Here is a 23,888-nt window from a genome sequence, read left to right on the forward strand (position 1 = left end):
AAAAATTACATTTTTACCCCAAAAACTGAAAAATTGCCCATAGACATATTTTTCATCCCTTATACTCATACCATTCTCCAATTTGTCAAATTTGATCTAAATTCTCTCAAAATCTCAAATTTTGTCTGTGGATTAAAAAATTACGATTTTACCCCTACACTCCAAAAATCATCGAAATTAAACTTTTTCACTGCCAAACTCTCAAATTATACTCCAATACTCAAATCATACTTCAATAAGTTAAATGGGGCCAAAAAAATCTTTTCTTAAAATTTCCATTTTGTCCCTAGGTGACAAATGACCATTTTGCCCCTGGATAGTGAAAATTTCGGTTTGACTCCAAATTGATCCTCGAACTCCAAATTACCATTTTGAGTCATCCCTGAACTGTGAAACTCTTAATTTCACCTCAAAATTCTTATTTGCACTAGTTCGAGGCATAATCAACTTAATGGTACCATTAGGGGCAATGTCGTCTTTTAACGATTTCTCGAACTTCCTAAACATGCAAATATTCTATTGAGCATGTAAATGACATCGTAATTATTTTATAGAATAAGATTTGACACTTAAGCACTAACAAAGCGGGGCAAGCACAAGGACTTTTACTTTCACACACTAGACCTTTCTCCAACAACTCCTCGACTTGTCTTTGTACCTCAAATCACTGCATATGTGACATTTTATGTGCTAGCCGGTTTGATATTGATGCACCCGGTACCAAATCAATTGCATGTTGGATGCTTCTTAAAGATAGACTTTTTCGCAAATCTTCATTGATTGTTGTTGTTGTCCCTCTTTGTACCACCAAGGACTCACTTTGTGCATAATGAACATCAATTTCCTTTATCTCCTAATCATATTCATCATAAACTAGTTCTAACTCTTCGCAATCCAAATAATTTTCCACATGTAACTTTCCATGAAAGTTAGCTACTTCAATCTTGACTCCTCCACCATTTAAATCAAGAACGTGTAGTAACCGGCCCTACATCTTGTTGTTTGATTCGCGAGTCCATCTTCATGAAAGACGTTCTCGTTCTCGTTCTCAAATTCATCATCATTATCAAAATCTTGAATCTCAAGGGGGTTGTGGTCACTTTCTAGATTTTCCATTCAAGATCCCATTAGTTCCTAACGCTACAAGGCTTGCACAGCCTGGGTGAAGTCATCAATCATTCTCTACATCTCAATCAATTCAGTTTGTTGGGGCTGGTTGCCTTTACCTCAATTTTTGCCTTGACCAACCATAGTCTCCTCACTAAAAATCCTTGTAGGATAATAGGATCATTTGCTCTAATACCACTTGATGTAGTAAAACGGTTTAGGTCAATTAAAATTCAACAATTAGGCTTGAATGTGGTTGATTGTATTTGAAATAATAAAAAGATAATTTAATTTAAAAAAAAAAACCTCTTGAATAAAAATTCGAAATACACAAAATAATAATAATAATTCTTTATTTGGGATAACCTATTTATACTAGCTAGGATAAGTCTTAATCAAATAGTAATCTTAATTCTAAATAAAGACTTAAAGTACTAAAATCCTAATAAAAATAAAAAAAATCACAAATTAAATAAAATAAAATAAATAAAATCTTAAACCAACTAAAATACTAACTAAAATATAATTCTAAATGCGCCTACATCACTTGACTTAACTAAGGATTTAGCAACTTCAATATACCTTCACCACCCAAGTCCTTGAAGGCTCGACACTTGGTCAAATAATTTCCCACAACTTTTGTTTGGCACAAAGGTGCTTAATTCAACAGCATTTCATTCACTCATTAATGATTCTCTAAGAGTCTAAGACTAGGCATTTAGGTGCACGGGCAGCAACATATTAGTGTTAAAAATTAAACTGAATTCAACCTTACTTACCTTGGTTAATATCATTTTTTTTTCTGCCAACTTAGGTGATATTGAATTAATTCTCGGGTTGGTAGCTTCCTACTAATATACATATCACAATCAGTTATCATAATTTCAATGTCATAGTGCTTAATGCATTTGGCCAACACATGATGAACAATTTCAGTCTCAATTCAACCATAGATTTTATCTTATTGGTCTGGTTTCCTTACCTCCACTTATGCTCAAGCTTCGAGTTGTTAAAGTCCTCAATATAATCTCCTTTCATTTTTTGAATTCCTTGTACATACACATGTATATAAGCAGCATTGTAAGTACCAATTAGTAAACCTTCACATTCAACTCGTGACTTAGTGAAACAACCATTTGCCATGTAATTCTCAATTAACCCTTACCTTATGGATGTTTGACCACCAAACTTTTAGCTTTCAACATGCTTCTTTAACGTTTTCAAATCTGCCACATAGGTGCAAGACCATTAATCCCTTGAATCACTAATCTTGAAGCTTAAATAAAAAGCCCTTACCATATATTAAAACTACCAAGCTTTTAGCCTTTATCTAAGAAGTTTAATTCCTTCAAAAGCTTGATAGGTAGCCACAGGTTTTGGGCTTGTATGCCTTCACCATTCTTTCCTTGCATTCATTGTCAACTTCACCAAAACATCTTTTGAGATAACATAACCAAAGCTCTCAAGTTGTGCTTTGAGGAAAATAGAACTAGTGGAAGTTTAAGTAATTAAGAATGGTGAAAACTTTGGAGAGATTAAAGAAGAGTTCTCAGGTTGCTTAGATATTGGAGAGAAAATGAGCTCATTTAGGGTGTCAAGGGGCTTTAAGGTCTTCTAAAATGGTGAGGGGAATGAAAAACTTGGATGACTAAGGCTAACATGTTTTACAAAGTGCTTATCTTTGCAAATGATTAAAGGGCCAACTTAGCACACATGCTCATCCATGTGTTTAGCATATTATCATAGAGTTATATGGAGAAAAGGCTAACATGTTTAAAACATGGCAATGAAAGCATAACTGATCAACACACCCTTCAATGAATTCAATCACATTTGCTTTTATAACCTACCATGAAATTAGAGTGTAGCAAACAATTTAGGGGTAGTTCAACAAATCGAATATGCAATGTATTTTAGTCAGAGGTACAAAGGACTGATAGTTTCTAGTATCAAGAATATATAATTTCAATCATTCAAAGATTAAGACACAACATAAAACATTCATCCCCAGAAATAATCAAGGGTCAACTTAGCATTCCTGTTGCTTTACATGCAGATGCAAACTTAAATGCCAAAGAAGAGGTCATTCTAAAACCGAATCTAGAAGACCTCTAACAAATAGTGAACTTGACCTAGTATTAGTAATATCACTTTTGGCGCAGCAAGGCTTGATTCAGCCTGAGCTATTGATTATCAAATTTGCTTGTATTAGAGCATGCCACGCAAGGCTAATTTGGCCCCAACGAGCTTGACCAACAGTCGAACTGACATGATCACACCTCATTTGCCCCCAACGTGCTGATGGTTGCCACTGCTGGCATCAGATTCCCTCACTAGAGAGGTAGACAGAAAATAAAAAACCAAGTTGTCACATGTCATTTTTTGCCACATGGACATAAAGCATGTCCAAGTTTTGGCCACATGACAACTGTTAGTTAATGGTATAAATGGTTTCTTTCAATTTTTCTTAATTAAATGCAATTGCTAAACGGAAAAAAGCTCATGAAAATTCATATCTACACTAATTTAAAATTTTGTGACTATTTGATCCTACTTTAGGAAATCAGCTTTTCATTTTTAGGACAAACAACCACGAAACCCTTAATAAATTTCTCCAAATTATTTCAAATGTCCATTTTTATGTTAGCTTATATTATACATTGAGAGTTGATACCATTTATCATATTCCGTTTTTCTTTTTTCGCACTCCCACATAAAAATCTTAATTTTCTCAAAACCAATACAAACTTTTGAAATGTAAATATAAGGTCTATTAGGGCTCTTCTGGGCATGCAAATAGATATGTAGAAAAAGATTTCCATATATCGTATAGTAAATATTCTAATACATCATTTGCTAAGAACTAAGGGCAGGTTTGGTTGGGGATCCATTCCCCCCTTTATTCAGTGTAATAGTAATTCATCATGTTAAAGTGCATGCCCCTAAACTTTTTTTTTTTTTTTTTTACTTAGACTATTAAAATTGGCCTTTTGACAAATGATTTTGCAGGAAGACCTATACTATCCACATCCCATGATACAAAACATATTATGGGGCTGTCTTCAAAAGGTTGGAGAACCTTTTCTCATGAAATGGCCCTTCTCTAAGCTAAGACAAAAGGCTCTTGACATTGTGATGCAACATATCCACTACGAGGATGAAAATTCTCGTTATATTTGCCTTGGCCCTGTTAATAAGGTAGCTACTTGTTTCGAATAAACTTAATCTCAATTTATCCGAGTTTTCAGTTTCTTTTCCTATTATTATTATTATTATTATTTTCAAAATGGGTCCTTCTTATGTTCGAAATGTAAGCTAGGTGGGCTTTACATGTCTAGGTTATATTGATTTGGATTTTGGCTTGGGCAACATGCGAAAACCTACCTTTTCTCTACTTAGTAAAACTAATAGGCCCTTTACTAAAACAAAATAAGTGATGTATATTTTATTGATCAGGTACTAAACATGGTATGTTGTTGGGTAGAGGACCCAAACTCAGAGGCATACAAGTGTCACCTTTCAAGAATTAAAGATTACCTCTGGGTGGCTGAAGATGGCATGAAAATGCAGGTATTCAGTTACAATGCAGGTTTCTTCTCTTGCAGAGATTGAATCAGACTTTTGGCTACCACACTAACAGAGGTTTTGCTTGGTCAAAATTGGAAGATTATAAACATATTTATTGATATAGATTAACAAGTATGTACCTATCACAGGGATACAACGGATCTCAACAATGGGATGTTGCTTTTTCTGTTCAAGCAATCTTGGCAACCAACCTTGTCGAGGAATATGGTCCAATGCTTAAGAAAGCTCACAACTTCATCAAAAACACACAAGTATGGATTAGCAACATTTAAAATGTTTTTAGTATAAGTTGTATCATTTCTCAACCATCAAGCTACATTACACAATTTTTAGTTGCACTATAATTTAGATTATAAGTGTATGAATAATTCTTCAAATTCAATGTTGTTTCAATTCAGGTCAAAGAAAAAAGTGGCGGCAACCTTAATTCCTGGTATCGCCACATTTCGAAGGGAGGATGGCCTTTCTCAACACCAGATAATGGCTGGATTGTATCAGATTGCACATCGGAAGGTTTGAAGGTACCTTTGCCCCTGTTCCTTAAAGATTTTCTTCATATGATGAATCAAAGGAGTATGGTTTCTGTTTGACGATTTGGGCTAACAATTCCTGATTGGTTGTAGGCAGCACTCTTGTTATCAAGAATGCCATCTGACGTTGTGGACGTAAAGATTACACCAGATCAGTTATATGATGCTGTTAATGTTATTTTATCTTTACAGGTAATATCTGATTTACTTAGTTTACTAATTTACGGTGACACTTGTGCAATGGTTATACCTCATGACTGTTACTCCCTCCGTCCCATATAAATAGTCCTGTTTTGACTTTACACGAAGTTTAAGAAATTTTAAGTAGAATTTTGGCTTTCATTAATATCAAATTTTCTTTAGAGTATTACCCTTGACTTGAAAAAAGAGAAGAAAGTTAGTGGTTATAATTAAGGGTAATAAGGGAAATTAGGAACATTTTTCTTTAACCTTTTAAACGAGACACTAATATGAGACAACTAAAAGTATGCAAACAAGATAGTATCTAAGGGACAAAGGGAGTAAAACAGTGTAGCCATAATCTTCATGCAAAATAAGACATGGTTAAAAATCCTAAACCAAGATCACTCATCGTTAAGTTCACACAAGAACACCTTTGTGGTTTAATTTCTAGTCTCTCTTGTTTATCATTAAAAAATAAGGAATAAGATGGAGCAATGGTTCAAGTCTAGCAATTGTCTTTAATTAAATTGTGGAATACTTCTTGTCTAGTTAGACAATTACTCAAAGAACTACGCAGAAGGTTTATATCATGAAATCACTCAAGAGTGCGATGAATGTATAAGATGTAGAAGATAATCTTTTCTTTTTCTAGTTTTGATCAAAGAAGGAAAGCTAAAGGACCATATTGGAGGCAGGTGATGAAATTTGGAAGATCATATTCTAATGCTAAAAACCCTAAAAGGTAGATTGAAATTTCCTTCAACCATATTGCTTTTCAACTCTAGTTTACCTTCAATAATTTTTTAAAATAAATAAGTAGGAAGGATCGTGTTGGCTAACACTAGCTGAGATAGGCATTCTAGAATCTATTATAATACATGTGCATAGGGATGATGTTAGACATTGCAAAACTATTGAACAAGCTATGTATGCATCTAACTGTGGAGCTGGAAAGAGATGAAGACATGTGGATATACTTCAATATGAAAGGTTTTACATCCACGATATGTTACTATTGTGGTAGGTTAGTCCATAATGACAGGTTTGAGGTGGCAAAGATGCATAACAAGGGTAATGAAGCAGCAGTTTTCCAGTAAGGTTCATGGCTATAAGCATTGACATGACCATCAAGAATCAAGAAATAGAAAGAAACTAGTGCTTGCACAAATTTAGAGCAACAGTAATGCAATGAAAAAAGTTGGAAAAGTGGCATTGGCAGGGATGTTTAGTAAACTAGAGTGTCGCTGAGACATGCAATGTAGCAAGGGTTAAACACAAAAAGATAGTCAAGAATGTACAACTACTGGAGTAGAGCCTCAATGCTTGACAAGTAATTTGAAATGGTAAGAATTTTGTTCAGATAAGACGAAAGAGGTGTAAATGTGTTCTGGAATCAAAGAAGAAAGTTGTTGAAATAATTGTAGGAAGTCAATAAATGTTCTTTATGAGAGGCAAATCAAGAGTTAATTAGTAGACAATCATGACTAAAAAATATTCTTATGGAATAAGCTCATGCCGTCCAAAGGGCTTGGAGACTATTATAGGACCATTGGGCAAGCCTCGGCTAAAATATTGAAGCCTGGCCCATCCAATATGTATGAAGAATAATTATTTAATAATAGGATAATTTCATATTTGACGTGGCATTTTAGCCAGATGGTGAGTTTTGATTGGCTGTTGACATGTCATTGCACTTGGTTAACAATGTTTAGACGTTGGGCCACATTAATATACAAAATAAAAGTTCAAGTATCACTTGCACATTGTTTCAATACAAGTACTAAATTAGACAATTTCTATACTTCAAGGATCAAATATGACATTATCCCCTTAATAATATCATAGTAATAATAAAATAAATAAATAAACTGCTCAAGGTTTAGCATTAGATTTTTAACTTGCACCGAGTATGCAGTAAGTCTTTACCCTTTTAAAGCTAACAAAAAGCCAAAAAGGAAAATATAATAGAAATAACCCATTTTACTCTTTTGGTCAGACCAAAATAGTCAATTAAATGTTTAGTGCACATGAGTCAAGTAGAGTGATATCTTATGTTTCTGTGTTGAGTGTGTGAATGCTAAACAGAATTCTTGATGATAGTAAAGGCACATTTATTGGCACGAAAGATAGAAATTCGATGCATGAACATACAAAAGTCATGCAATTATTGCCTCTTGTAGTAAGTTTGAGAACAACTACTTGCAACAATTTATTCATTTATAAGAGTGAAAAGTCTAACAAAATCTTATTTCTTTTTAGACCAAGACATAAGCATATTTCCAAGATTAATAAATGCCACAGGTGATCTTTCAACCCACTTTGATGGCTGAAAAAGTCAACATGAAAATATGCAATAGATAAAAAGATGACCCTTTTGGATAGCTGTGAATACAACAACCAAGTTGTTCCCACTATGAGCAAATGTTCCCTTTGTATATATTAGGGTAAAATACTCACTCCCCTAACTTTTGGTCATAATTCTAAGCAATTCATTAGTTTTCGAAATAGACAATCTACTCCAAAAGTGTAAACACCGTTAACAAAAAATATGAAAAGACTAAAATACCCTTTCTTTGTTATTAATTTTAAAAATTATTATTATTTTTTCTTTTTTGAAAAAAAAAATAGAAAACACTGATGCTCCCCAAGAGAGGGGAGCACTGATCGGTGCTCCCCTCTCTTGGGGAGCACTAGATCTGGTGCCCACTTGTTTTTTTTTTTTGTGGAAAAAAAACTATATAATAATAATTTTTATAATTAATAAAGAATAAAATTATCCTTTTGATATTGCCATGTGCTCCCCTCCCTTGGGGAGCACTAGATCTGGTGCTCACTTGTTTTTTTTTTTTGGAAAAAAAACTATATAATAATAATTTTTACAATTAATAAAGAATAAAATTATCCTTTTGATATTATCATGTCATCAAACTAACGGAAACACTAACAGTTGACTAACAGTTGCACCTATGTGTTAAGCGAAAAATATTTTTTGAGGTAAAGTATCCATTTTGAAAACTAACGGACTCGCCTAGAATATCAATTAAAACTTAAGAGGTGAGGGTATTTTGCCCTATATATTAGTAGGATTAAATCAATACTCACAAAAGATCATATATATTGACTTATTAGCCCAAGTACAAAAATAAGTCAACACTTTATAATTTAAATGCTTATTGAAATAAATGAGGCTTGGAGTTTCTCGCTAAACTCATGGCATATTTTAATAAATCTCTAAAGTATATGTTCAATCATATTCATAACAAGATGGATGATATCTTATATCGACGATAGAGTTTAAAAACTTCAGAAGCAGGTTTATATGTTTTACATATGTCCATTTAAGTAACTATATTAGCTTAACAATTTAATATTAAGTCCCTTATTTATGATTAAATGGACACATAACAAACATATAAGCGCATTTTATGGTGTTTTTAAACTTCTTTGCCAACATATTTAGTAATAATCCTTCCTAACTGCAATATTTGGCATATCACTTGTTCTTAAATTACAGAACAACAGCGGTGGTTTTGCATCATATGAGCTCACAAGATCTTACGCATGGTTGGAAGTAAGAATAGTTTCTCATCCATTTACACTGTAAAGAAATGAGAGAATTTTATTTGAGCTTCAACTGTTTTTCACCTATATTATAGATGTTCAATCCAGCAGAATTGTTTCGAGATATCATCATTGACTATCAGTAAGATCGACAAATACTTCCTCTACGTTTTTTTGCTATATTTTCGTTTTGGTTGGGGATACTTTGGGCCATAACTGATTGTTTTGCTATTACTGACACCACATAATTTTAATATAATTCAAGCATATATCATGCATGTCTATTATGCTTTAATCACTCAAAATTTGATTTTACAGGTATGTGGAATGCACTTCGGCAGCTATTCAAAGCCTTAAATTATTTCTGAAGCTGCATCCAAGTTATAAAAAGAAAGAAATAGAAGCTTGTGTTGCAAAAGCAATCAACTTCATTGAAAGTATACAACTACCTGATGGATCATGGTAACTTTTCTGAACTTTTTCTTGAAGCATTTTATTGCATTAGACCTCAAGGTTATTAATATAAAGCAAATCAATTGAAGGAATGAAATTAATCTCACAACAAGGAAGATATAGATTTTTTTTAGTTCAAGAGCTCACCGCATGCTTTTTCGAAGAGATGATAAGAGATCCCTCTATAAACGATGGAGTTGAGAACAATTTTAGCACTCAACCTCACCAAATCCTAACCATCACACCTAATAGTCTGTCTACCGTGTTTCTACACCCTAAAAGGCTTGTAGGAAGGCCCCTTATGTCATAATATGTCCAAAAAATCTCAGCATTAGTATCTTAGTGGTAAGTTGTTCATGCTCAAGTTAAAGGAACACCTTCCTAAATCAAATTTGAAAGGGCTCTTCAACCCACAATATAGGATTTTTCTTTTAACAACTTGAAATTCCTCCAAGCTCACCATAACAAACAACTTAAACACCAAATTCTTCTTCACAGATAGAATCAAAGGATTTAACTGACTTAATACAAATACCAAACAATGCTTGAATTTGGGAGCAGGGATAGGCTTGGTCAACATGCACTTTTGCAAGATCCTTGATAGTGGGAACCTTCATGACAACTATATCTCATTGATACACATGATTTCAAACAAGCAAAATTTGCCATTCTAATTTATGCGTAGGCTGCTCACAAAATATTTAATTCCTAATTATGTGAATGGTATTTAGCTGTTAGAAAACATAACAATTGAATCCTATAGTAAGCTAAGATGATCAACTAGCCCCTCTGACCATAGGTCTTTCATCTTCGATAATTTTATGTATTTTCATTCTGTAGTAGATAAGGCAATGTAAACCATAGAGCCTTCCAACTACAAATTTCTCTTGGGGGAACTAAGCTATAACTGATTAAATATCTCAACTTACCAAGTCTCACACGAAATTAGAATCCATAAAACCCATGACTCTATCAAAACAACAAAACAACTGTTTTGATCCTAAATCAAATACAAATTTGCAATACCCACGTGTTTCTAAAAGTTCACTTAATTCCTTTTACTGACTTTTATTGGGATAATCCATACACCAATTAACTCCATGAACTGCATATTGCTTGCTAAAGTGTAGATCAAAAAAAACAAGAAGGGGATGAATTGGATTGTCTCCAAATTCCTGAAATATGTGAAGAAAATATGATGAAAATATATAAAGAAATGCACAATAAACTTGAATCAAGATAGAAAACTAGTGAGCGAGAGATCTAATACAATGATTTGAAGTTGATTTATAAGGCGCTTCACTCATTTTCCTTGGATTTCTTTTAGTAAAATATTTACTCCACTATCAATATATCAATAAAGGATTCTATGTCAACAAATTCCCTTGTTTTTGAAGAGTTGTATCGATACACTTAGCAAGTGTATCATTAATCCTAAAAACTCAGATTCGAGCATTTGATGTTTGGACTCTAAAATTAGTAGTATCTATATTAATAACGGTGAGCTTAAGTGTTACATGCCTGATGCTCTTCAAAACTCACATGAATCTTAATTGAGAATTTTGCTTATACTTAAATTGAGAATTTGGAGCTAACTTTAGGTGGAAATTTTGAATTTATAGAAATAAATTTTTCAATAAAACACATAATTTCAAGTATTTCAAAATTAATACAAAACTAGTAATCTCTCATTCTTTTTAATATGGCAAACTGTATGAATTTTTTTTATAATGTCCATTTCTCTGAATAAAGCTTTTACTTGGCTTATTCCTATAATTCATAATCTCCATTACATCACTCTTTACGTCTCAAACTCCATATAACTCAAGAATAAAATTTCTTCAGAGAGCTACAATGACCTCTTACTTGAACCTATAGGTGTCCAAGGACCAGAGTATTCACCCGGGTTGTAGACTCATGCACTTCAGGTTAGGCTTGGACTTTAAATTTTTTGGGTGAGCCTGGATGGGCCTGACCCAAAACATTATTTTACTAATAAATAAAATTCTATTTAACTTTAACTTTCTTTCCAAATATTAAAAGTTAATATGAAGATACTTTTATTACTTTTCAATAAACCATTATGTACATGGTTTGGTTGGGTGGGGCTCAAGCTTGGGTTTTCCAAGGAATCCTCCCAATTGGGGCCTATTCAAGCCCATGGAATTGTTATTTGAACCATCATCCTAGGATTTCCGATGACAAGACTTTCTCCTGATTGCTTTTACCTTCTTCATTGAACAACTTCTTTCTCAACTCGCTAAAGTTCAAGGCCATTTTCAAATTTTCAAGATAAATGTTTTCTCATGAATATAATGTTGAATAAATTTTTATAAAAAAGGAGGCAATAATAAAAATACAATCCAAGCTTTGTTCTCGTTATCAAATTTATAATATCTTCTTTAGATTCAGAATAATAGAATCAAAATCATCAAGGTGTGTTATATTGAGTGTACCTTCATTTTGAGGGTGCAGAAGCTCAATCATTTTTGAGAGATTTGGCATATATTTACTCTCCAACTTGAGTCACAATTCCAATTTGGTAGTCTTTTCTGCTACATCTTATGACTCGACAAGCTTTCTCCAACATCACGTTTTTCATTTGCCAATGAATTCTTCAATGACTTGTCCCTAGCACCAACAAGCTCTAGTAAACCTATTGAATCAACAAAATCAAACTGATACACCATACACTGAAGGTATTGTGCAAATGCATGAGCAATTTATCAAACCCTTACAATGCACACTAAAAATCTAGCACCAAGAGCATAATCACCTTTTGCAATATTTGCAAAGACGGTAATATTGGGTGTTTTGATGCTAGATTTTGGGAATTAGATCCTAGTGTATTTGATATAGAGCAAATCTATTTATGAAAAGAAAGGAATGCCGAACAAGAAACACAAGCATTTACATGATTCTTGACAGTTTATACCCACAAGAAGAGATACTTAAAAATTTTTCTTAATTATAATTCAAAAAACAGAATTTATAATGATTGTATTGGGCAACTTCACCAATCCAAAGTTCCAAAACATTCAATAACCGTTCTCTTGAATTCGACATTCTAAAAGCCATATTTTACCAGTAGGTTGCTAGATCTCTTGATGGGTAAAAACCCAAAAAAGAAGAGAAAATTTATCAGTGATTCCTTGAAGCAAGAGGCAAAAAGGCATTTCAAGAAGCAAAAACACATCCCATTGGCAGCATTTGCTTTGTTGATTTCTTAACTCATTGTCGTGTTGAGTAAAGAATATTTGTAGAAAAATGTAGATATGAGTTTGTTGTCAAGGATTAGTGACATTGTGTAATTAGGTATGGGTCATGGGGAGTTTGCTTTGTCTACGGAACATGGTTTGGGATAAAGGGGCTGGTAGCTGGCGATAGGACCTATCACAACTGTCATAGCATCAGAAAAGCCTGTGATTTCTTACTGTCGAAGCAGCTTGAATCTGGTGGGTGGGGAGAGAGCTATCTATCCAGCCAAAATAAGGTCGACTTCCTTTCAATTTGTTCAATGGCATTGCAGCTTACTATGGTTTTCTTGCTACTGTCCTGGGTTTTGTAACAGCTGTAGCATATCTATGTACAAGAATTACTGGGTTTGTTTTTTGAAGAACAGGAGTACACTAATTTGGAAGGAAACAGAGCGCACCTGGTGACGACTGCATGGGCAATGTTAGCTCTGATGGAAGCTGGACAGGCGGAGAGAGATCCAACACCATTGCATCGCGCAGCCAAGGTGTTGCTGAATTCACAGTTGGAAAATGGAGAATTCCCGCAGCAGGACATCATTGGAGTGTTCAATAAGAATTGCATGATCAGCTACTCAGCCTACAGAAATATATTTCCCATATGGGCCCTTGGGCACTACCTTAACCGCCTTCTGCTTCCTTCTCCCTCACAACTCAAACAGGCCTAGACGGACCCACTCCTGTAAATAAATCAAACACAATGTGTGATTGTGTTCAAACTTTGAATCTTTCCAAAATAATTATTAAACTTTTGATTTTTTATCACATGTAAATATATCATAGTATTTGAAAATTTGAACAAATAAATTATATATTTTATTATCAAATTAATTTTAATTATTAANATAACCAAAATATAAAAAACTAAAAGAGATTTTTTAAAAGAAATTGGAAGTAATTTTTTTATTTTTAAAAGTTTATTAAAAATTAAAAAAAAGAAATAATTTTTATAATTTAAAAAATCGTGATCATAACAAAGAATATCTTATATTTTTTAAAAAATCTAAATATATTTTTTATTTTATGAATTTTCTAATCTTTTATAATTTTTTAAAAATAATTTTTTTTTATTGTTCTAGAAATTGCTAACAAATAAAAAGTTATTTTTTAATTAATATTAGCATGAATTTGCCCCGATGCTTGATTATTTGTTACAAAAAAAAACTAGGTTTTTCTATTATAAAATAAATTATAAGAATTTTTACTGTTATTATTACACATATACGTTAAGATTGTAGGAAGATTAATTTCAATTTTACGATGTATCTAATTTCTTTATGTTAAACTGTAATCGAATTATACTTATTGTTACCTTTTACTATGTTTAAAATAATTATAATATATTTTAACTAAATTATAACACATTTTATGAATTTTACATAAAATTCATTATGCTCCCATGTTTACGTTTTAATTAAAATAATATTTTTGTTAACATTAACATTTTCTTTAATTTTTCAAAATTATATTTTTTGTGTAAGAATTTTTAATAGCTAAGTTGAAGGATAGAAATTACTTTAAAAGTTATTTACAAAAAATAATGTATTTTTCTATTTTACAATAAATAATATGATTTTTTTCTTTATTTTTATACATTTATGTTATACTTTTAGAAAGACTAATTTCTACTTTACCATACATCTTACTTATTTACAATAAACCATAATAAAGTTGTCCTTATAATTACTTTTCATTGCATTTAAAATCATTATAATTTATTTCAAGTTGATTTCTATGTTTTTGGACATTGTACATTAGATTTACATATTTTTATATTTATTCTCATGCATTTAAATTAAAATTTTAAAAGTATTTTTTTAAACTTTAACATTTTTATTTAATTAACTAATTTTTTTTGTGTATAAAAATTTTTGTATATCTAGGTTGAGGAATACAAATTATTTTAAAATTATTTTTAAAAAAATAAAATTGATCTTTTAGATGCCCAAAATTTAATTATATTAGATTACTTTATAAGAGAATTATTTACTTCTAACATAATCCACCAACCAAAACCTAAGACAAATTTTATTCCAACCTATTAATTAAATATTAACTCAATTAAAATAAAAGTTGCACAGAATTTGAGAATGAAATATTTTTAATTCTAATAATACTGAATAATTTATAAATTAATATTACAAAATTTAATCATTTATACTTTTATTTTTTTTTGGAAAAGTATACTTTAAATTTATCTATAGTTAATATTGAAAAAAGCACGTGACAAAATAATAAATACAAATAAATGTATGAAATGTGTCTTTTGGTTATGGGTGAATACATTACTAAATACTGGTAATTTAATAACTAAAACTAGGGATGATACAAGCAAAATACCATGCATCCTCCTCTCCTCTCCTCTGCGGACCAGATCTCCTTTTCTCCTCTACACTTGCAACAAGAAATAAATGGGGTCTAAAGACAATTCATGGCCATTTGCAGGAACTGGAACTTTCATTCTATTGGTCAAGTTAAATCATGTTGCATCCCAAAAATTCATTCAACTCACAAAAATTATCTGCCTGCCACTTCAAAATTGTGAATTACTGAGGAAAGTGACCATGCATCTTGTTCCTTGAAACAATGTATCTACTCTCTGCCATACGTCACATTGAATTTCAAGGAGCTGCTTTGCCTTGCCTTGTAACTTTGAATGGCATCGTATAGTTTCGCCATGTATCTGACATTACATCAAAGAACAACCAACATAAGCCCTCTAGCTTTAACATAAGAAAGTGAGCCAGAATATTACACATAACTCTAATTGTTGCTCAAAAGTAGCAGTGAACATATTAATCAAGGAAAGCCAGCTCAAACACTATTGAGACTTTCCGACTTCAGAATTTTGAGCTCATTGCCACTCGTACAATTTACAAAACCTACATCATACCAAAGTGGCCAATGACTGAAATCTTTTTACCAGAAAACAAAATTCCTTTAAATAAGGTAAGAAACCAATACCTTCAGAAATAACCTGATAAGTGCTTGTATGAACTCAAAGTTGTTTCTGCAGGAGACCTCATGAATAAAATAGTCCAATAGCAGTTCGATTGAAATCATCTCAGGTCGGCTATCAAGTTCTTGCTGATTCTCATCATCTATAATTTGAAGCATCCTAAGCTCCATATCCAAAGTCGAAGGAGATAAACCTTTAACATAATCAGTAAATGCTGAAACTGCAACAAGTTTAAGCACACAAAATGTGAGCTGCAATATGTTTGCCACAAATATTTGGTAAAATTTCAACAGTGAAACCTTTCAGCTAAAGTCAGAAAATAATGGCATTTTCTAGTACTTACAGTTTTTCATCTCAGCGGAAGACTGAAGAAGTTGCAAAAATGGAGACGGTGGCATGTCAAATTTCCTGTCATTCTTTTCCACTTCATTGTCTTTTGCTTCATTATCCCCATCAGCTGGCTCACTAGGCGTGAATAGTATCTCTCCAGAAAGAGATGGAATTGAAGGCAGGAAGAAAGGAGCCTTCTCAGGTTTTTTGGGAGGCTCAATTGGTTTGTTGCGAACCTGCAATTATGGTTTTTCTTTTTTTAATAATGCAATTTATGGAGTCAATCTTTGCAGAACCCTACCTAAACTATACATAGAGGCAAAATAATGATGTATGAACATATATTAGCATCTCTACTTTCAATACCTAAATACTTAAGATAAAAGCATTCAGGCAGAGTAAAGACAGACCTTTATAATGTCTAAATTGATCAAGCTTTGCCATTGACTCTTTGGCAATAGTGAGAGAGTAACTAGTTCTGGTATCTGCTTAATGAAAGTTGCAGAAACAGAGGTGTCTTTCGAAACTGAGTTGTCCACAACAGGTTCATTAGAATCCTCAGTTTGAGATCCATCCATAGATGAGATGGATGGCAACTTGACCTTTACAACTTCCTTTCCACTTGCAAAGGAATCCACATTTGAAGCGCCAGAGAAGATTGACTGATTAACCCTGATCAGAATTGCCACCCACTTAATTCTTCTTACTAAGATATAAGGCCAAAATATAGTCACAAGGAACACCTGTATACTGTACATTCTGAATGACTAAAATGTATCGCATTTATCCTCTTTACATTTTTCCAATAGTAAAAATTATCATTCATGTTGTTTAACTAGAAGAAATGCATCACATCACATCAATGAGCTTCTTCAGGTTTTTCAGCTACTCAGTGTGAATAGAAAGATCACAAAGAAGATAACTTCAACTAATAGCCAACTTCTTTCACCTATAAAGATAAAGGCGACAAAATTGAAAACTTACCACAGATAAACCCCATTCTGATCAACATGGGTAGTTGCTAAAACATCCATATTTGGTGACAAGGACAATGCTGTGATAGACACATCAACATTTATAGCATCAATTTGTCTGGCTAAGACAACATCCCAAATTCTCAGACTCCCATCCATGCTGGATGATAGAAGCCATTTGCCATCCTCACTGAAACACAAATCAGTAATACGGTCTGTGTGGCCTTCAAATTTACGAACCATTCTTAATGCCACAACGTCAAATATACGGATAAGCAAATCATCAGTTACAGTGGCCAAAAGACCTGCAAAATAAGGTCAAAATAAAAGCAGTTGCTAAATATATGATCTAAAACTTTTCAAAACAAAAAAATATGATCTAAAGACAATGAAAAGACTAAGAAATTGGAATGCATAGACAGAGCAACCACATAGCTGCAGGAGTACATGCACACAAAACACACACACACACACATAGAAAATACCAGGGTTCAACGCCGATAATTAGAAAGATCAAAAGAAGCACCTACCGTTTAGACGATTGTAAACAATCTTAACAACAGCACATCCAATTTCCCATCTAGATTTTAGTTCACGTCCCTTGAAATCCCATACCTGCAGAGAGTATCAATTTGACGAATTATAATATCCAGTAAAGTTTATAAATTAGGATAAGTTTCCATCAGAACTTGTTGCTAGTAGCTGGGAAATATTTCGAAGTAGACACAAATAAAGGTGGATCATCAGGTGCTAAAAATGCTTTCTTGTTGGGAACAAAAAAACAAAAGGTGGTAAAAATGTTTTCCTCACAACAACCACAATATACAGCCTCTATAAGGTTTATAAATGCCCATTCCCGAGGTACAATTTTATTTTTAGCCAAATTCTACCTTGGGCTATGCAGAGGGCATAAACAACCACTTTCGACCAACTCACAAAAATTCGGTACAATTTGGTGTCCAGTGTCGCCAAGGAGTGTGCTTGGGCCATAAGGGGTAGTGCAATTTAGCAGCAGCAGTTCACACCTTTCCAGGCAGAACACACTTATCAAGTTAAAGAGCTTGAGTGGCAAATGACACAGAAAAGGCAGTGGCCCTCCGTTTTCTTTATTTTTTTAATTTTTATAATGTATTCTTAGTTGACAAAAGAAGGAGGTCAAATGTTTCTCATTTAAAACAACTATATCCACATATTACTGTTTGAAGTCAGTGTTTAGATTAGGAAAGTAGAACAATTATCTAGGAAAGAATATACCTTAATGTCTCCATGATATCCTGCGCTTATCATTAACGTATTTGTAGAATCACAAGCAACTCCAATGACCTCTCCATCATGAGCACTTCTTTTTGACATGTCCAGATAACTACCTCGACTGCTTCCTGATTGGAGATTGAATCTCTCAATCCAACCAGCAGCTGTCCCTAGAACAGCAAAATTACCACAAGCACTGATGGCACAGGCCTGCAACCAGCTAGAACAAATCATCAGTTGCAATTCATATAGTTCAAGAAATGCTAATTTCGAGCAGGCTTTTGCTCATCTTTGAATAGTCTAATATCAGCAGTATTTTGCTGCTTGATTTTTAAATGAAGTGGAATAGTTTAGCCATCTTGTCTATAATTTAAAAAATACACAAATTTCAGAAAGAGCATTCTATGTATTCTATATTTTGGTGCAAGAGAAATATTATTAGAGATCTTAATAAATAAAAATGCAATAATTACTGAGTATAGGAATTGGATCAAGCATAACCTTCACAGGTGTGGGATTTTCAGGACATGGTCTCAGGATATGCTCACCAAGCACAAAATTTTGAAGTCTCCACACATATGCCTGTTCAGTATCCATATGGCATGTAACCACATTGCACCAATCTCGCTCCCTAATTTCAGCTTTTTTTACATATGAGAGGAAGAGGGGACACCAAAATTAGATCACTTTGAAATGTTGCAAATCTCATCTATGTTTCTAAATGATAAAACAGCATATAGTGGAAGATCATACCACAATCAAACGCAATAACTGGCTTTAATTTTAGTTCCTCTTCCTGAAATTGAAAATAAGAAACTAAGAAGCTGAAAACAAGAATTTACTAAATAGACAAACAGTACCAATATTAACAGAAGAAACTAGTAGTATACGCAGATATATATTGAGATAACTCATGCTAGCTTAGTAAGAAAAGTTCAATGTGTCACCCCAGCCATACCTTCATTCTGAGTTTCTTGGCTCGCTTAGATATGTGCCTTTGGGAAAGCTCTCTACTTTGCTGATCCTGATCACAACAGATTTGACAGTTGTTTACCAACAAATTAAAAAATTAGGTGAATTGAGAAGTAGCATGTGAATATAGAAGTTCATAGATATAAAGCAAGAGTAAGAGCAAAACAATGAGTAATGTGAAGCAAAACCTAAGCTCTTTTCAAATGGCAGATTAAATAAATAAAGGATTTTATCCGGTTGTGCATGGGCGAAAAGATACTTAGCATCAGACAAAAAGATTAAATGGCATTCAAGTCTAGATTTAATTCAGACAATTTAAGCGATAGGAACAAAGAGCAGATTCATATCAAAGAACTAAAAGACCAGTGTGAAGATTAGGAATCAAGGAAGGTACTAAAACCTACCCCAAAAATAATACACAGCTAGTGAACCATTTTAGAAAAATGATGGTCAATTTCAAGCAGCATGTCTTAGGGTCCAATGTTTTAATTACAAACCCGTTAACATAGTTTTATAAGATACAGACTATAAATGGAAACAAACAGAGATTAAGAAAAGAAATCTTTCTTGGAAAGCAGATAAGAAAATGAAGCAATTTAATGCATAAATGACCAGTACGAGACAAAAGAAAAAACAGCAAACAACACTATCAATCTAGATAAATCTGAAATAACGACAAAAATAACTTATCAACGCATGGACAGGGTATAATTTCATTTTATCTTCTTCCTGTACATGGATTGTGATTGTACTGCCATTAAAGCAAGAATTGAGGAACAGAACATTTTACTAAACAAATCTTGTACTTTATGAAGAGAGCTGGGGAAATTCATCATCTGCTTAAATGCATGATTCAACTGCAGCCAACAACAATCAGGAATTGCAAACTTTTTGATGAAGGAGGCCTTATTTGGATGTACATAAATTAGTGCAATGGTCAATCAGAAGTTTCATTCATATCATATATATTCATGAAGCAAAACAAAATTTTACTGATTATAGACACCAAACCTGGATGACAGAGAAAAGGCGAAAAGCACGATCTTGGCCAGCAGACAGGATATGCCTTCCATTGGCATAGAACCTGCCATAAGCAGGTAGAATTTACAACAAGGCAAGGATGAAGTAAAAAAAAAATCTCCCAAATTTTTGAAATACTTGAAAGTGCAGGCCAGATAGAAATTCAGTGTAACTACAAATTAGAATTTCAGAGGCCATATGGCGAGTACTACCACAAGTAGCTTAGCTTGTATCCTTCTGAAATTGCATTGACCTTATTCAAAATGGCTTCTAATATATTTTTACTTGTCAAAGAAATAAAGGGGGAAAATGAATATATAGAATGTTGCACATGCCTAAAACTAAGCAGACTGCTGTTACCTGATGCAAAGTGGAGGAGCACTATGTCCGCTTCGAAACCGTAGAAGACGAGGATCTCCATCACTAGTGTCAAAAATCCACATCTACCAAAGATAATAATTCAGAAATCCATCTCCCAATAAGATAAAATGATCATGCAAGGGAGAGACCATAATGCAAAAACAAACACTGATAAACATTCCACACTAATCTGAAAGAAAATCTAGTTTGGTAATAAAATAGCAAGCATGCAGCCTAATTCTGCTAGCAAAGTTTAGCATCAAAATATCAACTAGCCACCAAATAGTAAGAAGTGGTGATAATAATCTACAGGTATCTACAAAATCCCAGCTGCTTGTCTAATTAGGAACGAGAAGAATCAGATTTAACGGGATGCATACATAGATCTGTGTAGAAGTCAATTCTTAAATAAACCATAACATAGTTATTGCCATAGTTAAGGTCTAAAACATTGAATATGATAATATATATGTGTCTGTGTGTGTGTATCATTAAACCTCAAATATCCTTATCATACAAAGCAACTTAAATCCATATACTGCATCCTGATTCTGTTTCACCTTACTTCGACAATTTAAAACTGTAGGCCTACGAAATTTCATCAAATGGCTGTTAGACGAAAGAGAATGATATTAAATTAATCATACCTTAATTGAGTTGTCAGCTGATGAACTCATCAGCACAGGCTCATTAGCAAAAAAGTGAAGTGAAATAATAGAACTTTCATGAGCCTCTCTGATGACTGATTGAAGCCTTCTTTTCTCAAGATTCCATATGCTTATGACACCAGATGAACCTCCAGACGCTAGAAGAGACTGTCCATCTAAAGAATATAGAACACACAACTTGAGTAAACATATATTTCATTTTTGAAGAGAGAGAATACATATATTTCTATAATAGGAAAAACTTGAACAAAAGCCCTATTCCCAAACTTCTATGATTGTTTGAGATTAGAGCAAAAGCACAAAGTATCATTTAACAAGTTGATCAACCTCTTGGAGACATAAAAGGTTCTTAATTTTGAGTGTGAAGGGATTAAATAATGACCAAGAAAACTGCCGCATATCTGACTGTAAGAAAATAGGTTAGATAAAATAAATGTCCATAATTTAGCCATGAATTTTAATTACTTCCCAAGATAAATAAAGGCTGCATATCTGACTGTAAGATAACAGGTTAGATAGAATAAATGTCCTCCATAATTTAGCCATGAACTTGTAATTACTTCCCAGGATAAATGATGGCTGCAACCTATGGGTGTAAATAAAACAAGCTATTTGGGCTCAGCTTAATGAATACTCAAATTTGACTCCTTCATTGTCAAGCCGAGGTCGAGCAATGAATCAAGCCAAGTTCAAGCTTTGTAATATTCAGCACAAATGGTTTGTGAGCCTTTCAAGCTTTCAAATTTTTTTAATATTTACAATATATTTACATGTTTTGTAGTTTTCTTTGAGTTTTGAATTTGCGCTCAAGCCCGAGTTAGGTTACGAGCTCTTTACTTAAGTTAATGAAATTCAAGCATAATTGAGTTGAGCTCAAGTAGGTCGATTATTTTTCAAGCCAAACTCAAGCAGAACAAAATAAAGCTCAATCGAACTCAAGCCCGGCATGTATCAAGTCAGCTCAATTACACCCCTACTGCAGCCTAAGCAAATTGCAATATAGATTATATAACAAAAAAAGCTCCAGAACCAAGCAAATAGCTCTTGAAAGCTTCATAATAGGAATTACCTGTACTAAACGATAAGGCAGTGACAGTGCCTCGTGCAGAATGTTTAAATGTGATAACTTCTTCATCATAACGTATATTATGAACATGAATTATTCCATCAGTACAACCAACAGCAATTACATCTAGTGCCGGTGATGACACACAACTGCAGATTCCCGAATTCCATCCTTTAAACTCATAAAGTTTTTTCTTCGTGCTGATGTTCCAAAGCTGCAAAGAGCCCTCCTGGCTCCCTATAAGAACCTGTTCACATGGTTCCCAGTTTTACATGGCCATATTATAGTGACATTTGAAATCCATCCATCACTATATTAACAACAAAGTGGTGGCTGTTACCTTGTTTAAGTAAGTATCTGGATGCATTATACAAGTAGGAGTGAATTTTGCATCTAGCATGATATGTCCAATCGGAGCAAGATTGTCTTCAATTCCTTTGAACGTCCAGATGAAAACATTACCATCAGCATCGACACTTAAAACATGGTCTCCAAACAAAAGCAATAAGTTGACTTTAGCATTGTGTCTGCTCCAATTGGCTACCTGCCAAAGCATTGATTTTACCACCAGACTCCAAAATAAGAAAAAAAAAAAAGTAGGATTCCACATATGTTATACAAGGCAGTGAAGCATTAACTGATTCTAGAGACTAACGAGTGATTTGGATTGGCTTACCTATTGAAAACCGAACTTTCCATTAGACTCTAAGCTGATTTTGTTAAAAAAAATGAATAAGGAATAAGTATAAACCTGGTGAGCTCGTTTAAATACGGCAATATCAGTCCCATAGGCAGCAAATGTGAAATCACGATACGAAGCAAGAGCTCGAATCTTCTTGGGCAGCTGAGGGCCTATATGGATAGCAACTCTTAGTTCATACATTAAAAAAACAGAAACGAGAAATTCAAATTAGATTGAGAAAAAAAAAAAACAACTGACCGATAAGCACCAAATTGAGTTTCGAGCACTGCAAGAGGGAGCCAAAAGAAGAAAAAAAGTCAATATGTGCAACTTCAGGGAAAGCGAAAAAACAAGAAAGAAAGCTCAACAAGATTACATTGTAAATCTGAAAAGCTTTGCCAACACTGACAGTGAGAAAAGTTTCGGTGCCCAATCGCTGAACAGAGAAAGGAACTCCGCTGGTTATGTACCCTATTGCTCTATATGGCTCAAATATCCCCATTCTTTTCTTTTCTTTCAATTCAAAGAAACACAGACAGACACACAAATGGCCCGGTTTTGTAAGTCTTTTCTTCAGAGATGGAGGAGGGTTTAGGGCTTTGGAACTATAAGAGTAAAACGGCATAGACATTCGACTAAAACGATAGGAGGCAACAGACGTAATATATTTGGTTTCGTTTGGGTAATTTTGTCATTTACCCTATTCTCTTCATTTTCGTCTTTTTTTTTTTCCTTAAGAAAGAGTGAGGGAGGAGCAAAGAAATGGGGCCACCAAGCTAAAAGGGTAGAAAATCTGAAGAAACGGTATTTTTGGTATTTTATCACTTTAATTTTTTAATAAAATATAATTGTTGGATATTATATTGTTTAAAAGATAATATTACAATATTCGGTATATATGAAAAAGTACTATATAAAATTTTGAAAAAA

At 33.3% G+C, this 23,888-nt stretch overlaps 2 protein-coding genes and 1 long non-coding RNA gene across 4 annotated transcripts; 1 reads left to right on the forward strand and 2 right to left on the reverse strand.

Annotated features, from left to right (window-relative positions):
• Window positions 3,064–13,241, reverse strand: LOC108663491. Its single transcript, XR_001929585.1, has 3 exons — window positions 13,078–13,241; window positions 11,879–12,053; window positions 3,064–4,927 (listed from the first exon to the last, which is right to left on the reverse strand). It is a non-coding gene; the product is annotated as an uncharacterized LOC108663491 (long non-coding RNA).
• On the forward strand, window positions 4,787–13,424 carry LOC18589157 (cycloartenol synthase). Its single transcript, XM_018128218.1, has 8 exons — window positions 4,787–4,946; window positions 5,094–5,216; window positions 5,319–5,417; window positions 8,923–8,979; window positions 9,065–9,111; window positions 9,288–9,431; window positions 12,738–12,915; window positions 13,045–13,424. Exons 1-8 carry the CDS (start codon window positions 4,809–4,811, stop codon window positions 13,342–13,344), a joined length of 1,086 nt encoding a protein of 361 aa, XP_017983707.1. The 5' UTR covers window positions 4,787–4,808; the 3' UTR covers window positions 13,345–13,424.
• On the reverse strand, window positions 14,852–23,561 carry LOC18589156 (U3 small nucleolar RNA-associated protein 21 homolog). Of its 2 annotated transcripts, none has more exons than XM_018128360.1 (18): window positions 23,368–23,561; window positions 23,217–23,244; window positions 23,028–23,128; window positions 22,617–22,820; window positions 22,280–22,523; window positions 21,190–21,365; window positions 20,543–20,625; window positions 20,174–20,246; window positions 19,149–19,214; window positions 18,944–18,986; window positions 18,692–18,831; window positions 18,194–18,400; window positions 17,470–17,554; window positions 16,950–17,244; window positions 16,376–16,637; window positions 15,979–16,201; window positions 15,641–15,855; window positions 14,852–15,359 (listed from the first exon to the last, which is right to left on the reverse strand). In XM_018128360.1, exons 1-18 carry the CDS (start codon window positions 23,458–23,460, stop codon window positions 15,210–15,212), a joined length of 2,688 nt encoding a protein of 895 aa, XP_017983849.1. In that variant the 5' UTR covers window positions 23,461–23,561; the 3' UTR covers window positions 14,852–15,209. The 2 variants fall into 2 exon arrangements, with proteins under 2 accessions (XP_017983849.1, XP_017983848.1); XM_018128359.1 differs by having other exon boundaries at window positions 23,335–23,561.

The sequence above is a fragment of the Theobroma cacao genome, chromosome 9 (assembly GCF_000208745.1).
Source record: "Theobroma cacao cultivar B97-61/B2 chromosome 9, Criollo_cocoa_genome_V2, whole genome shotgun sequence".
Classification (NCBI taxonomy): Eukaryota; Viridiplantae; Streptophyta; class Magnoliopsida; order Malvales; family Malvaceae; genus Theobroma; species Theobroma cacao.